We start from the raw sequence: 16,284 nt of genomic DNA on the forward strand, positions 1-16,284 counted from the left end.
CCTTTCTTCTTTACATTGTCTAGCACAGATGAACTATAAGGCTCTACTTTACCACTAAGTTGGCTCCAATCTGAACCTCTTTTTCAATTTCATGCTTCAAATTCTATAAAGTCAGTGGTATCTTGTTTATTCTATAAGCTTAAAATAGTGTATTCAAAGTTTACTTCAGGAAGAGATTCCTACAGCAATAAGGAAACAGCAAAATATGGGACAGAAATTCAGAGGACTAGGTTTGGCTGGTCCTTGTATCTGTTAATATTTGTATCCGGTTTCCTCAACTATCAGACAAAATCAAGAATAATGTATACTAAATTTCCTTGCAAATACTGCAGTTTGAGTTAATTTCAAAGTTGAGTTAATTTCAGAGCTCCTGGTTTTGCTTCCTGATTGAACCAATGGCTAAGATACCTTGGGTACTAAGACTTCAAACCTGGCAGGATGGTTTCTCAGAGAAAACAAAATAAAACCTTTTCCGGACAATCATGATACCATGCTGAAAGCTTGCGTGCATGGAGCCTACACCCTCCTCCAAACACAGGGTAAGCACAACACTATGCAGAGTGTCCTCACCGGGGTCAGGAGGCACACAGGCACAGGAAAACTGAGTATTGTAGCCCACTTTGAAGTTGGAGTTGATGGGGTAGTAGTCCGCTAGCTTGATCATCTTCTTGAAAGCATCGTAGATAAAGATGAAGCTAATCAGAGAGGAGAAGCCCTCTTCCGTGAAGCGAGTGAAGTACTGAACCAAGAAGCTGGCATCTGTGGCTACCAAAATGAGACACAAGAAGGCTGACCACAGGCCAATCCAAAGGCGAAACTCCAGATAGTCAAAATTATGATCCCTGGAAAGAAGAGAGAGAGAGATTTTAGACTCCTCCACGGAATACAAAGAGTAATATAAAACTACCCAATAATGGCAGAATGACTGCTAAATATACAAGGTCACATTTAGCTACTAAAGATAAATCTCATTCTTGCTTTTATCTAGAAGATACTAAGTCTAAGGATTTAGTCTAGTGATATTATTAAAGAAATTATCCCGGAAGTTTAAGACCTGCACATCAAAAGTTGTCATACCATTTGCATGTCAATAACTCAATTTTCTCATTCAAACAATATGATCCCTGCCTTCAGGGAGTTTAGAAAATAAACAACTTGAAAGTGTCACAAGGATATCCAGTATGCAATCAGTAATAGTTTGTGAGAGTCACTGGTTAATGAAGACACTAAGATAAATATATTTTCTGTCCCCACATCATCACAGTCTACGGAGGGAGTCAAACTGACAAACATAATCACACCAGAAAATAGTAAATGATAACTAAAAGTTCCCCCAGAGTGCCCCAGAGGAATGACTAATTCTGGCTGGGGATTGCAGAACAAATTCTAGGTTCTTCAGGATAAATAGGATAATTAAACTCTACGCAGATCAAGAAAGGCTGTCCTCCCATGGAACAGCCCGACAGAACCACTTCTCAGGAAGCTTGTTCACAGACACGGTATCCTTCTGCTGAAGTCGCGTGTGAAGCTTCTTGTGAGCACCTTGTTTTTGGTCTGTTCCTGCCCCACAGCAGTCTTAGAATAGGCTGCCTCCATCAAAGGAGGCCAATGTTTTTCAAAGCCCTTTCCATTTCTTATAAGTAAATGAGCTCACATTTAGGAAAATATGGGCCAGGTGTTGACATTTTACCATTTCATATTAATTCTTTTAAAATTGTGTGAAGATTATATAGTGTTTTTCTCATCATTCTTTTTTTTTTAATCGTTAATGTTTATTTACTTTCGAGAGAGAGAGAGAGAGAGAAAGAGTACAAGCAGAGGAGGGACAGAGAAAGAGGAGGAGACACAGAATCCGAAGCAGGCTCCAGGCTCTGAGCTGTCAGCACAAAGCCCAATGCAGGGTTTAAACTCATGAACTGTGAGTTCATAACCTGGGCCAAAGTCAGGTGTTCAACCAACTGAACCACCCAGGAGTACTTTTCTCTCATCATTTATGATGAAAAAGCAAACAGTAGTCGTCATATTTCTTCTATGAGAAAAAGAAAAAATCAAGGCTCATGCATTCTTGAGGCTCTACAACCTCGATTTTAAATAAGCATTTTTATAGTGATGTATTTTAAACTTTCCTGAAGGGATTGTACCAACACTTCACCATGACTAATCTAGTTTGGGCCACCAAGAAGTCTTTGCTTGATTATTCTAAGTCTTCCATTGATTTTAAGTCCTTACTGATATCCATGTTTATCCTGCTCAAAGCCATTTCCCACATTATAGCCAAAATGATCTTTTTAAATGTAAATCAGATCCTCCCTACCCCCTTTTAAAACCTTTTGATGGCTTCCCACTGCTCATAGAATAAAATTCAGATTCTCTAACACAATGGTTGGCATATCAAAGGTTTCCAATGAAAAGCTGCTAGATGAATTAAGGCATGCCTATGGCTTTGAAATTGAGACAGTTACTAACATGACCTAAGCATTCTCACAGAAAGCTAGGAGATCCTGAGTGAAAATTCTATAGAATATTAGAATTAAAAATTCCTTAGATACTGTGATAGTTAATTTTATGCATCAACTTGGTTGGATCATGTGGTACCCAGATATTTGGCCAAACGTTATTTTTGGTATCTCTATAAGGAAGAGTTTGATGAAATTAACATTTAAATTGGTAGGCTCTGAGTAAAGCAGATTGCCTTCCATAACGTGGGTGAAATTCAGCTAATCAGGTCCTTCAACTGAATAGAGCAAAATACCTGCCAACCCCAGGCAAGAAAAAATTCTCCAGAACATTGCCTTTGGACTTGATCTGGAACATGGCTTTTTTGTTTCTACAGCAGACTGCCTTTGAACATGAATAGAACATCAGCTCTCCTGGGTGTCCAGCCTGCTGGACCAACCTACAGATTTCAGGCTTGCTGGTCTCTATAGTCATGTGCACCAACTCCTTAAAATAAATCTCTTTATTATATTGGTCCTGTTTCTCTGGAGAATTTTAATATAGATACCCATTAGTCAATACGTCTCATTTTATAGATGAGGACACCAAGGCCAATGGAAGTTAAGTCATTTATCCAATGCCAAGGTTTTAATGGCAGAGCTGGACCAGAAACCAAATCTCTGCATGCTTAGACTGGTTCTTTAAAAAAATTACACCATCATCCCCTATCTGAGTTGTATTTAGGGTAGTGGACCTTAACTCACTGTCCTTTGTTTCCCTCTTTTCACCAAATCATCTAAATTGGAATATATTACCAAAGCAGGAGATTATTAACACTTGGGTAGAAAGTTATTTCTATGGATTTCCTGGAATCTTTCTCTCTCTTTTTAAAAACATTGTTTTAATGTTTATTTTTGAGAGAAAGAAAAACAGAGTGCAGTGGGGGAGGGGCAAAGAGAGAGGGAGACACAGAATCCAAAGCAGGCTCTGGGCTCTGAGCTTATGGCATAGAGCCTGATGTGGGGCTTGAACCCAGGAACTGTGAGATCATGACCTGAGCCGAAGTCGGGGGCTTAACTGACTGAGGCACCCAGGTCCCCCAATCCTGGAATCTTTCTGAAGACATCTTTTCCCTTACGGTCCCCTTTAGGTCTGCAATCCCACTGCTTAATCCTATGCTTGTCTCTGTAAGTAGATACAGAAATAGATAATAGATAAGTAGACTATAGAAAAAGCTAAATTCTAGGAATCTGAGATAATTTACATTATCACACAATGAATCAAGTCTCAGAGTTAGGGTTAAGAAACCGTTTTATTACTTCTTAGCCAACAAACTTATTTCTTCAAATAAAAGTTTTAAACAATTACTTAGTTTTGCTTCCTTAACAAGATGACAAGGCGATCTTGATTTGTTCTAAGTATGCTAATGGTTGTTTGGAGAATTGATGTTTATAGGACAGAATGAGAAACAAATCTAATAACTAGCTAATGGTTAGGAACACTCAACTTGAGTACAAAAGAAAAAAATGCCTATATAAACTTAAGTCTTAGGATCTAAACAATATACCAAAAGAGCTGCTCTAAAATACTTAAATATTCCCAGAGTAGCTCAGTAAGAATAACCCAAATACAATCACTAAAACCAACGGCACTTCATTATAAAAGGGATATGTTTACAGCAGCAAGAGGAAAGAGGAATAAGAAATGAGGAACTTTTTAAAACAAGTTGATCAACAGTAATGACTACAATAAAGTGGCAATATTATATCCAGTAAGACTATCAGTCCCTTTAGTGCCAAGTTTAAATAGCAATTAAGTTATAAAAAGTAACAGTAAATGGTAGTAGAGACAAAAGAAACTATGGTGAATTTGAATGAGAAAATGACTTTATATCCTTATGATACCACAGCGTTCCTAGATATTTTGAGTTATAGTTTCTGAGTAGCATAAAACCAAGGTACAGACAAACAGAAGAACTCAGCAGAAGCATGCTATAGAAATTAATGATCAAGTCACGGACAAATGTAAACTCTCTAATCTATATGAATAAATCCAATAACATAATAGAATAAAATAATCATTTGAAGGCCTCTAAGTAAATTATTCAAAGAATAGAAAGAAAAAATTATTGAATGGCTAAATGCAATTATACAGCCTAAAATCCAACTTTAATTATGAGGTTTCTACATGGCTTAGAACATAGTGTTAAAACTTTCAGGAGCTCCTGGGTGGCTCAGTCGGTAAACAACTAACTTCAGATCAGGTCATGATTTCACAGATTGTGGGTTCAAGCCCCACAGGGGGCTCTGTGCTGACAGCTCAGAGCCTGGAACCTGCTTCATATTCTGTGTTTCCCTCTTTCTTTGCCCTTCCCCTATTCACACACACACTCTCTCTCTCCTCCTCTCTCTCTCAAAAATGAATAAACATTAAAGAAATTTTTTTAAAAACTTTCAGAATCGTCACTCGAGAAAAAGAAAAGTTATCTAATTCTCTGTTACTGGTTTACAATGTGTAAAAACAGTGCAAAGGAGATTGCAGAATTAGGGTGGAAGGCTACAATTGTCATTTGGAAAGTTGTAAACTCTTTCATTCTGTTACTAATTTTAAAAGGTGACAGCACATCTTTAATATTCCTTTATGATTCTCCAGTTAATAGGAGAAACATTAAAACCTGCCTTCCACGGCAGATGGAAATCTGTGGATTATGTGGAGTCATGCTTGAGTCTACTGAAGCTACAAAACAAAGTTTACCTACTTCTCAAAAAAACGTAAAATACTTTGGGGAAAAGCTGGGCAAGACAGACTAAAGCAGTACCTTTACTAAAGGACTTCTCAGATCCCTTAGTAAGCTGAAATGTAAAGTGAATTACTATGAGGGAGGTAAAATATACAGGATTTGTCAGATTTATGGGGATCACAGAAGCTTTTTCACATGAAACATCTAAATGGGACTAGTAATTGAGGAAATACACTTTGAGAAATAGTGATCTACACACAAATACTCTGTATCTAGACAAAATATTAGCACTGTTGTTACAATACAGAAGCAAATGATACAGCATTGTGAACAAAATGACACGGTTTGCCTCAAAGCACCACATGCTACTCAGTGATGAATTTAAAGCACAGTTTCTCAAATGTTTCTTGTTGCTTTACAACTGTTTTCAAATAAATCACTTGGAACTATGTTTACATTACCAATTATGATGAAACAGAAGGGAAAGTGAGAAAGGAACTTGCTTAGTGAAAGGAAATAATCTCTATCCTACAATTATCTAAAGTAAACTGGGATGCAAACATTTTCTGTATATCAAGGCTCTGATCACATTGCATCCAGTAAATCTTTCTGCAAAGGTTGCACATGTTTGTTCCTGTTTATAGTACATGCTTGTTTCATCTTTCCACAAAAGCTTTCTTGTCTCACACAATGTTTTCTTAAACATATAAAAATGGTTTGACTTTCTATAAACTGACATGAACAGAAACTCTTTCCAATGTCCTTATGAGAATTGTGACGGAGGAGGGATTTGCACGATGAGCTACAGAAAACTCACATTATCACTTTAGATTCTCATAAGACCCCGCTGATGTTCTCAACCCAGTTTTCAAAACACTAGTTTTAAATCCTCATTGCCTCCTCTATCTTGTGATCGATTTTGATGGTAACACAGTTTCAAAGGCTATTCTATCAGCCCTTGAGTCCATGAGGTATCATGTAGGTAACAAAATTTCCAACAATGAAATCTTAAAAATGTATAACAATATAAGAATATGAAAATTACAACAAGGAGTGCCAGCAAGTCATATGAAAATCTGCCTTCTACCTAAGGATTGAGATCTGCTGGGAAAGGCAATTCTCTTTGAGAGGTATCAAGTTCATTAGAAAGAGGCCAGAATACCCAATATGATTTTGAATCTATTTGTGTGCTGATGTGGCCACTTGGATAATTTGCTTAACCTGATTTTCTCCTTCTTAAAATGATCCATCAAATTCTAAAAGAAAATATGATATCACAATTGTTATGTCCATTAGGAGTGTATAATAATTCCATAAGAGGTATAGTCTCCAGAGTCCGAAAGCAGGAATTCAAATCCCAGTCCTACCAACAACTGGTAATGGGGTCTAGAGCAATGCTCTTACTCTTTCCTTGTCTGTTTTCTCATCTATAAAACAGGGTATAGAGGTGGCTAGGTGGCTCATTTGGTTAAGCACCTGACTCTTGATTTCGGCTCATGTCATGACCTCACAGTCCTGAGATCTAGGCCCCAATTGGGCTCTGCACTGAGCATGGGCTTCCTTGAAATTCTCTCTCCCTACCCTCTCAAAAATAACATTTAAAAATAATAAAAATAATAATAATAATAACAATAATAATAATAATAAAACAGGGTATGGGCCCTACCTCACTGTACTGCTACAAGAATCAAATGAGGGAGTACATGTAATGCACTTAGGATAATATTTGGTATATAATCAGCACTCAACAAATGCTATTACTAAGCCAGCTCTTGAAATGCATCTTTAGTTAAGAACTCTGGAGTCAGGGTTAGGAGCAGTGGATCCCTGGAACAACTAGTCTCATTAATGAGCCATGTGACCTTGAGCAAGATATTTCATTTCTTGGAGGCCAGGATTATGACAGGTAATGGAAGACATTCTCAAATGGGATTATGAGGAAAACCTAATAAATGGGCTATTTACAGGTGTGTGAGTAACAGAGAATGGCAAACTATTCAGGAACTAGCAACATCAGGGAGCCATTTTCACCTCCTGGCTTCAAATGGCCAAGGAAGAAACAGAGTCCCCAGAGCTTAGTGAAGGCTACAGCCAGGCCAGTGGCGCCACCTTATACAGGCTCTATTCAGGGGACAAGCCACTGCCGCTGCCACAGGGGACAAGGCACTACAGGGAGGTACACACACACCCTGACTTCTCGCCTCCTGTCCTACTGGTGCACTAGTCAAACCCAACAAGAAGCCAGAGGGCAAAGGAGATTTAGTGCTGCAGTGCACATGGGTCAGCTCCCACGACACAAAGCAGGACTAGAAGGTCAGAGAAAAATGATGAGGGCAAGTAGATAGTACAACATATGGGCCTCAGCTGAATCAAATGTGAAATGAATGTTGGACTAGCCAGTCTCCAAGGGCTTTTCAACCTCCAAATCTTAAAATTCCCATATTCTGATCTACCTAATTACTATTCTGTGCTGTATCTAGACTGTTTTCTAGAATTAATCCTAACTTATAACTAGACATGTATATACATACTTGCTGAAATTGAAGAGAAGCCTCTCAAAGACAAGAACAGGTCCCGTGCTGCTCAAAATCGTCAGTGGTTGACCTGCAAAAAGGCAAAAGATGGCCCCAGAGACAGCTGTGCCCAGGAAGCTCTCCAACACGCCCTGAAAAAAGAGAAGAGAGCTGTTTGTTAGAAGAAATGCACCTTTCTTCCTCCCATAATGCCGCTAGGGAAATTAAGCACACGATTATGCTATTACTAGGGCCATCCCAAACATAGCAAATAGATGCAAAGAAATGAGATTCTTACCAGTATGAATATCACCATTTCTTTCACAGATGATTTAATTATCCCTCCCTACTGCAAGGGCTGACTTGCTCCAAAAAAACTCTAGTAACGATAATGACTGGTGGTTGACTACAGGAGGCAAAAGGTGACTCTGATCCATTCTAAAAATACTAATTGAAGCTTCTGTATGGAAAATCACATTATGTAATCCCACCAAGTGGGTAGAAGTGACTTAGTACTTTGGGTGATGTTTTTCTCTCTGTGGTTAACTTCAGCGTTTGCTTCAGCCTGATTTCACCCTGCACATAGCAGGTACTTACAAGTAAGTACCTTTTATCAAAGACTATTTTTTCTAAAGGAAAGATTTGAGAGGGGAGCAAAGAAGACACAATTTCTCTAATACACCAATTCCAAAAAACAAAACAAAACAAAAAAAATCTTATATACTCCTTGTCCAATGTAAATGTATATTTCATGGGGAGGAACATGAATAACTAAACCTTTGTGGCCACACTTCTCTGTGTTTATATCTCTGGAAACCCAGCTCATTGTCTTCCTTTAGGCTAAGAACAGAGAAAGACGAACCATCAAGTATCACTGACTTATAAGATTATCCTTTCTTAATCGTGTCATTTGGGACCAATGCCTCAGATGATGGCAAACATTTCCCCTATATTTCATAGTTCAAATTTTAGTTAGAAAAGCACATGTTTATTTGCAAGAGGATCTAAACTTGAAATAGTATTATATTTGAAATATAAAAAGGTGACAGAGACCCTTTAATCATACATAGAGTCATACATCTAAACCACAGAAGTTGTAAGATAAACATTTTTCAAATGAGAAAAGACATTCTATAACTTTAAGAAACACTCAATAAATGCTATTACTAAGCCAGCTCTTAGTATAGAGTACATATACATGTACAGTGTATGTATTTTAATGGCAGGTCAATTTACATCATAGAGCAATTACGTGATCTCTATAACTCTATGTGTATACTAAAACAAAATGGCACCAGGAAGATCTTCCCTTCAATGGGTAACAAATTACCTGTTCATGGAAGTATGATTTATGTTTATATAAAGCAAGCCATCTCTAAATCTAAACCACCCTCTCTTTGCAGCAAAGTGGATTTCTGGGTAATCTGTGATAACCCTCAGTGATTCCCTGCCCCTTGCCCCCACAAAAAGTTAACCTATCTGCCTGTGAGCCTAAGGCACCTCTTTCTACTGCCCCAAAAGTACTCCAACAACTTTCATTCAGTCATCATATAATATAACAAAATGATTACACAATTACACAGAAATTATTTTTTTTAAATCAAGTTACAGGTATGGAATGAATAAGTCATAGGAATAAAAGGCACAACATAGGAAATATAGTCAATGACATTGTAATAGCATTGTATGGTGACAGATGGTAGCTAATTTGTGGTGAGCACAGAATAACACACAGAGAAGTTGAATCACTATATTCTTTTGACATCTGAAAGTAATGTAAAATAGAATGTCAACTACACTCAAATAAAAAATGTTTTTTTTAGTAATAAAAAGTTTGAATGACAGAAGTAAAAAAGTCTGAAGGACAGAAGTAAAAAATCAAGTTACAGAACCTAAAGACACCAAGTGCTATACCCACTCAAAAGTCATCCTAAGAGAGCCTTATTATGATGATTACCCAAAATATCTTCTACACTGCACCAAAGCCACTAACATACTGCTTAAAATGGCACTGGCAATAGCACATCCTCCTCTTTGAAGGGTAGCATTCAATTCAGAAAACAGATAAAAATCCTTTAAAACAGCACCATGTACTAACGGGATTGGGGTGGGGACAGGGCAAAAAAACAAGGGTTGACAAATAAGACTAGCTTCTCACACAGTGAGTATCCATATTCTGAAACAAACCAGAACTACTTCTGGCTGAGAAGTCAAGGTTGAAATCCAGTGGGGGGAGAGGGAACCCTACTTCCATGGCCGTGAGCTCTACTGCATGACTGAAGAATGCCATCTCAGTCTCTTGTAGCCATTCCACACATAATCAGGGTATCCACCTCTTCCTTTTTCAGACAGAAGGAAGAATAACACGCAAGGCTGGAAGAAAAGACAGTCCCTTGTGCCCAACAAATAGTTTTGATCTCTTACATGTGAAGATATTGAGATTCAGGAGAGTTAAGTGATATGAACAAGTCCACATTCAATGTGGCACAAGTCTTTGGAGTGTGGGTCCCTGCCCAACCACTACCTCACACATAGCAAGGATAAGGGTATGCTGGCTCCAGCTGGGGTTTTCTTGGATGTGCAGTTTTTAACCTCCTGTGCACTGACACTGGGGTGCTTTTTTTTCTTAGTCTTTACCATTTATCTTACTTTTCCATGACTTACTTTAGTGTGTGTAACATTAAGGGTAGGACTGGAATGCTCCATGTGGCAGGACAAGCCACACTCTGTTGTCCTGTATGTGATAGGCAGAGTTATACCGCATCATTCTTTACCAAGCACAGAGAAAGGCCTATTTCTCATTACTACTGCAGGATCAAAATACAGCACAGCCTCACTGTGAGAGAACAGGAAGGAAGAAAGAAGAAATGCAAGACTAAGAATTCTCTACTTGATTTGCCATCACTATCAGTCTCTCTGATGGCCAAGCAACAGGGTCTCTGGAGGCCTTCCTATTTTCCTTCCTCTCACTAAGGTTTCCACTATCCCTCCACGTGCTCTGTAGGCATGCAGGAAATGCTAAAGGAATCGAAGAAGAATTACCCAAATCATACCCTAGGTTCCACTTATCAAAGGTCAACAGCCGCTGTTGCTCATTCAGTAAAGATAACAACGAATTTCTTCCATAAAATGGCTTTGATTTATGGAGACCATGTGACTTTTAAAAGGCAGATTATTTTTATTTCAGTACTTGATCCTTTGGTAAGTGCTACAGTTTCCATTCTGTTGCTGACAATTTTGAAACAGAGACAGGCGATTTATTATACACACTGCACTGGAAACTTGCTTAAACTTAGAGATCCTTGCAGCGTTTCTGAGAAAAGAACTATTTTCACCACATTTTGATTTGTTACTCTTGATAATACAGAAATGTAAAAAGTAGTCTCATGCGATAAATTATTTCAGTTTAACTAACAAGCATTTAAAGCGATTTATAAGGTGAACTATCAGAAACCCTTTTCTGATTTATTATATTCAGGATTCACTAATACAAAAAAAAGAAAAGAATGTGTGGCTGTGTGTATTTTTAATACATATAACTCATAAAGACATGTCTACCCCTGGTTTCTCCTGCCTCTATTTTTCTCATTCAGCCCATGAGGATATGTGTGTGGCTGAGCTCTGAGGTGTGGCAGAAACAGGTGGGGGCACAATGTTACAACTCCGTTTTGGTTAGGGTTTGACTTCACTCCATTTCTGATCAAATATTACCCACTGTAGAACAACAGAATGAACAAAGAACCAGCAGTGAGGAAATCTAGAGTCTAGACATTGTTCTGTCACTGGAGAACTAACGATCTGGGGAATGTCACTTAATGCTTGTCAATTTTAGTTTTTTCATGTAGAAGAGAAATATCAAGATGGTAAAGAATAACAATGGACTCTGGGATCAAATGAATCTCAAAGTGACATCCAGACTGTGCTATTTACTCAATCAATGACTTTAAGCAAGTTACTTAATCTCTCTATGCCTTATACAGTCAGTATGCATATTAGATAACACATGAAAAAATGTTTAGTATAGTCTCTGATATATGGTATCTTTTTTATAAATAGTAGCATCTACACAATGTATTTGTTTAGATATAAGATGGAAAGGTGAACTAGCTGATTTCCAACACCTTCCAGGTGGTTCAGCACAAATAACATGTCTTGGAGTCGAGGATACCGGAGTTAAATCTCAGGCCCGCTAGGCATCAAACCTCCTACATGCGAATTCTCTCTTCTGTAAAATCAATTGCTATTTCACAGAATAATTGTTTGGACTAAGAAAGACAATAATACAGAACGAGCTGAGAACAGAGATACAATAAAATATTTTCTTTCCTTCACTGCTTCTCATCTCTTTCTTCCCAGCCTGCCTCTATTATTTCTCTTGTCTTTGAAAGAAGGAAAAGATGGAGAAAGTCGAGAGGAGTGACATAAAAGAAAAGATGAAGATTAGTCCTCAGAGGAAAGGCAGGGCGGGGGGGGGGGCAACTTCTTTAGATCTCCAATATTTTTCAGAGCAAATCCTAAATCAACAGAGACCTTAGGGGGCAATGCTACAGCCATTGCTTCTTTGCATTCCTTGTGTTACTAAACACATGGAATCAGCTATAATAAAACAGAATAGTTTGTTTTACTTTATAGCAGTGAAGTCAACACCCACATCCAAAACAATGTATGAACATTTTTCTGCTTACATCAGGGTATGCTGTTAAATCAAAGATGGTCCCTGTTTGGCAGAACAGCCAAGAAAATCAGCACAAGTCCCATAATAGAAAGATAAGCATAAAAGTCAGATCATAAGAACAAGATTCTTTAAAAAAAAAATCAACCATAACTGGCTGGTAACAGCAGCATTTCAGGTGTTTGAACTACCAGTCCACCATCATCCCTGTCATTGCTAATGTAAAATAAGCACATTCAAAAGATAATTAAACATTAAAAACTAAAAATTTACAGCCAATTTTGACTTCACTGCCACTATCTTCGTAAAACAGTAAAGAATGACCTGTCTTGTTTTATGTCCTTTTCATGAAGGAATTCATTATTTAGAATAATAATCACAACTGTTCAGGGGGTTTGGGCGGCAATAATAGGATAAAAGTGACACAATTTAAGAAAACAAAAAATTTTCTATTGTTTTGACAATTTTCAACCAAGTAAAACTTGGAAAATAAAATATTTTGGTGGTAGTAAATGATAAGATATTTGCTGATATTGTTGTTACATTTCAAGCTTTTTAAGAAAACTAAAATGTTTCTAATCATAAAAAGAGAAATTTCAGCCTGTGTTGGTTATAATTCATACAAACTGTGTGGAATGCTGAATAATAAAATTAAATTTCTCTAGCTGTGTCTCTGAATCTGAAATTTAGCCAAGGAAAATGATACAGCCTAATGCCACTTAAACACAGCCACTGGAAACAGGCAGTCAGACGTGGATTATCTGCAGGAGTTTTGATGTCAGGTCCCCAGTTAAAAGCCAAGCCACATGATTAAAAGTAAATGAAGAAATGATGCAAGTCTCTAAATCAAATTCGGTTCACATGATAATTATCTGAGAAACTTTTTTTTTTTAAGAAAAAAAAATACTGATTCCTTATCTCTACCCTGAACAATTAAATCAGTATCTCTGAAGATCAAGCCTGGGCGGGGTGTTCAGTATGTTTTCAGACTTCCCCAGGTGATTCTCATGTGGCTCAAATTTGAGGTGCACTAATTAAAAAAAACCCCTCCCTTCCTCTCAAAATAAGAACCACCTGCTGATATTTGTTAAGGCTCAGTTACACAGACCATCCATCTACACTGGGAAGAAGACTGGATATCCAGCCCTCATTTTTTATTTCACCTGTGTAGCCTCAGCCTCTACATCAGTGACTTCTGTCCTGACAGATCACAGCTGCCAAATCCTTACTGCCATCTACTCTGCCTAAAAGCACTTTGTTGTCCTAAACAGGATTTCTGTTTACACTGCCCAGCAGGAACTAGAGGAACAGAAAAAGATGAAAGATGAATTAGCTTCCTGCTTAAAGAAAAGTATGATCCAAAGAGCCACAACTGCAAGTCTGATAGAATGGATGGGCAAGACGGGGAGGCTTTATGTGTATTTCTTGTTTGAAGAGCTGCACATAGGTATCTAGACCATCTGGAGTGCCCAAATATCAAATGCCAGTATAGCCTTACACAAAATGAATACCAGATGGATAAAAAAAAAATTAAATGAAGACATAAAAGAACTAAGATATGTGGGTAAATATTTTTCTAATCTTGGAATGGGAAAACCTCTCTAAGTATATAATGAAAATAAGCAACCTTAAAAGATTGAAGATTTTGAATACATAAAAATTACAAACTATACAGCAAAAGAAATCATAAATAAGGTGAAAAGACACAGGATAGATCTAGGAAAAATATATTTGTGATATATTTCCGACAAGAAAAGGGAAAATATCCTTATTACACAAAGAGTTCTTACGAGTCAATGAGAAAAAAACAAATACCTAAAAGGAAAATATGCCAAGGACACAAATACAAAGTGTAGGCAGCCTATAAAAACGTGAAAGGGTATTATTCACCCTCACTAAAAATCAAAGAAATTTTAATTGAGTAAGAATGAGCTATCATTTTTCAACCCAATGAATGGCAAAAATGAAAATATGGGACATAATCCTATCTTTGCAAGAGTGCGTACAAGTGGACAGTCTTGTCCATTATTGGTAGAAGCATAAATTCAGTTGACCTTTGTGGAATGTAATTTAAAACAAATATAAAAAAATAAAATAAGCATATCCTGCAAACATTTGCTAAGAATTTTTCTCAAAGGAGATAATTACAAAGAATGAAAATGTAGTTAGGCACCATAGTTTGTTTGTAAGTGAGAAAAACCAGGAAAACTAATAGTGTACTAATAGGAGATTTATTAAGTAAATTATAGGACATGTATCATCATGAGTATAAATAGATATAGTCATTAAAAATAATGCTCAAGATCCACACTGAAGTGGAAAAACTTCTACTTAATTCTAGTCATGTTATGAAACAGCAGGCATATGATCTCATTTATATAAAATCTTATACATCAATCTATCTGCTTACACATCCAATACAGAATGTATGAAAGACGTTCATGAAAATGTTAATAATGGTTATTTCTGAGTAATGAGTTTAAGGGCAAAATTACCTTGTATGCAGTTGTTGCACACTGTTTGAATATTCTATAGTGCATAATTATATCTTATTAAAAATAAAGCTATTTCAAAATTAGTTTTAGAATGTAGCAACATTTGGGATCACCAGCCTGCCCAAATCACTATCATTTCCTAATCACCGAGAAAATAGAGTTGACAGTCTTTCAATTGAAAAAACCAACAAAATATGTTCTGGTAAGTGAAAAATTTGGTTACGTTTGACTTAACCTTAATCAAACAGGTTTAATTCAGAACTTGTACATAAAGTGAAGCAAATTAACGAGTTAAGGTCCTTCCTGGGAGAAGGAACAGCCACCACACACTGGAGGCAAGTAAGCAATGCAGGCCCCTTACTCTGTCACCAAATACACAATTAGTTTTGCCGACCACGACAACCCAACTGTCTCACTCTGACAAACTGTCCCTACCTGACTTTTTAAACCTGTAATACGTTTCTGGAAGGCTATTTCAGGCAGATGAACATATCACCTTACATTTCTACTTTGAGAAAGAAATGCATTTTGGTGCCAAAGTGCAACATGTAGGTTGAGTTGAAATTACTATACAGTCCATACTACAATGAAGCAATTACAATGAAGCTATAAACTGCATGTGAGAACCTTCATAAAGAAGTGTCTATCTTATGGAGGAATATCATATGTGAATAAGAAATGATGCATTTTCAACCTCAGCAGATTGATTAAATATTCTCAGCACAGCAGTATGTTTAAATAAAGCTTCAAATTTGGAGATGCCAGCTATAAATGCTCCTTATTATGAGACAAATTTCCTTAAAATGTGCTCTGTTAGGTTCCATAAATATCACAAAATTCACAGAATTCTAAAAATCTTACTGTAGCCTTTTGCTAAAAGGTTTGTGAAAATAAGATTATATTTACTCTGGGGAAAAAATTAAAATGACTTTCTTCACTCTAGACTGTGCTCAGCCATTCACAATTAACAATGTCAATTTGAGTTCAAAGATTATTCTGTGTTCCAAGAAGGCTAAGAACAACTTTTAAATATACAGAAACTTGCCACAGGACATCAGAAAGTGTTCCCTGTCTGGGTAACTTGCCCATAGAAGAAGCTATCCATAAATATTTATTAAATCAATGTTTAACAATTTAATCAGAAGTATCTAAATGAACAGAACAGTGTACCTGCCTGGCAACCAAGAATAAAACTACAATGCAATGAGCTGGCACATGTAGTCACAGAGTTGGATCTGGAAAGGACATGCATCTAGGATGGTGAGGCTGAAAACCTTTCACTTGCTTCATACCATGGCAAGGGGACTAGAGAATTACTACAGTGGAACATACTGAGAGGGATAATGAGAGTGTTGCACAATTCCTGGACTTGGAAAGCATATGCACTAGTCCTCTGCTGCTGAACAATGAGAACGGGAAATCGGCACA

General features: G+C 37.1%; 1 protein-coding gene across 1 annotated transcript in view; it reads right to left on the reverse strand.

Annotated features, from left to right (window-relative positions):
- The window catches only part of SLC4A4 (solute carrier family 4 member 4), a 318,791-nt gene that overhangs the window by 85,092 nt on the left and 217,415 nt on the right, over window positions 1–16,284 (reverse strand). The window contains exons 13-14 of the mRNA XM_029945109.1: window positions 7,708–7,841; window positions 571–842 (exon numbers count right to left, since the gene is read on the reverse strand). Coding sequence (XP_029800969.1) covers window positions 571–842; window positions 7,708–7,841 — 406 coding nt within the window. The remainder of the gene's footprint in view (window positions 1–570; window positions 843–7,707; window positions 7,842–16,284) is intronic.

The sequence above is a fragment of the Suricata suricatta genome, chromosome 1 (genome assembly GCF_006229205.1).
Source record: "Suricata suricatta isolate VVHF042 chromosome 1, meerkat_22Aug2017_6uvM2_HiC, whole genome shotgun sequence".
NCBI classification, from domain to species: domain Eukaryota; kingdom Metazoa; phylum Chordata; class Mammalia; order Carnivora; family Herpestidae; genus Suricata; species Suricata suricatta.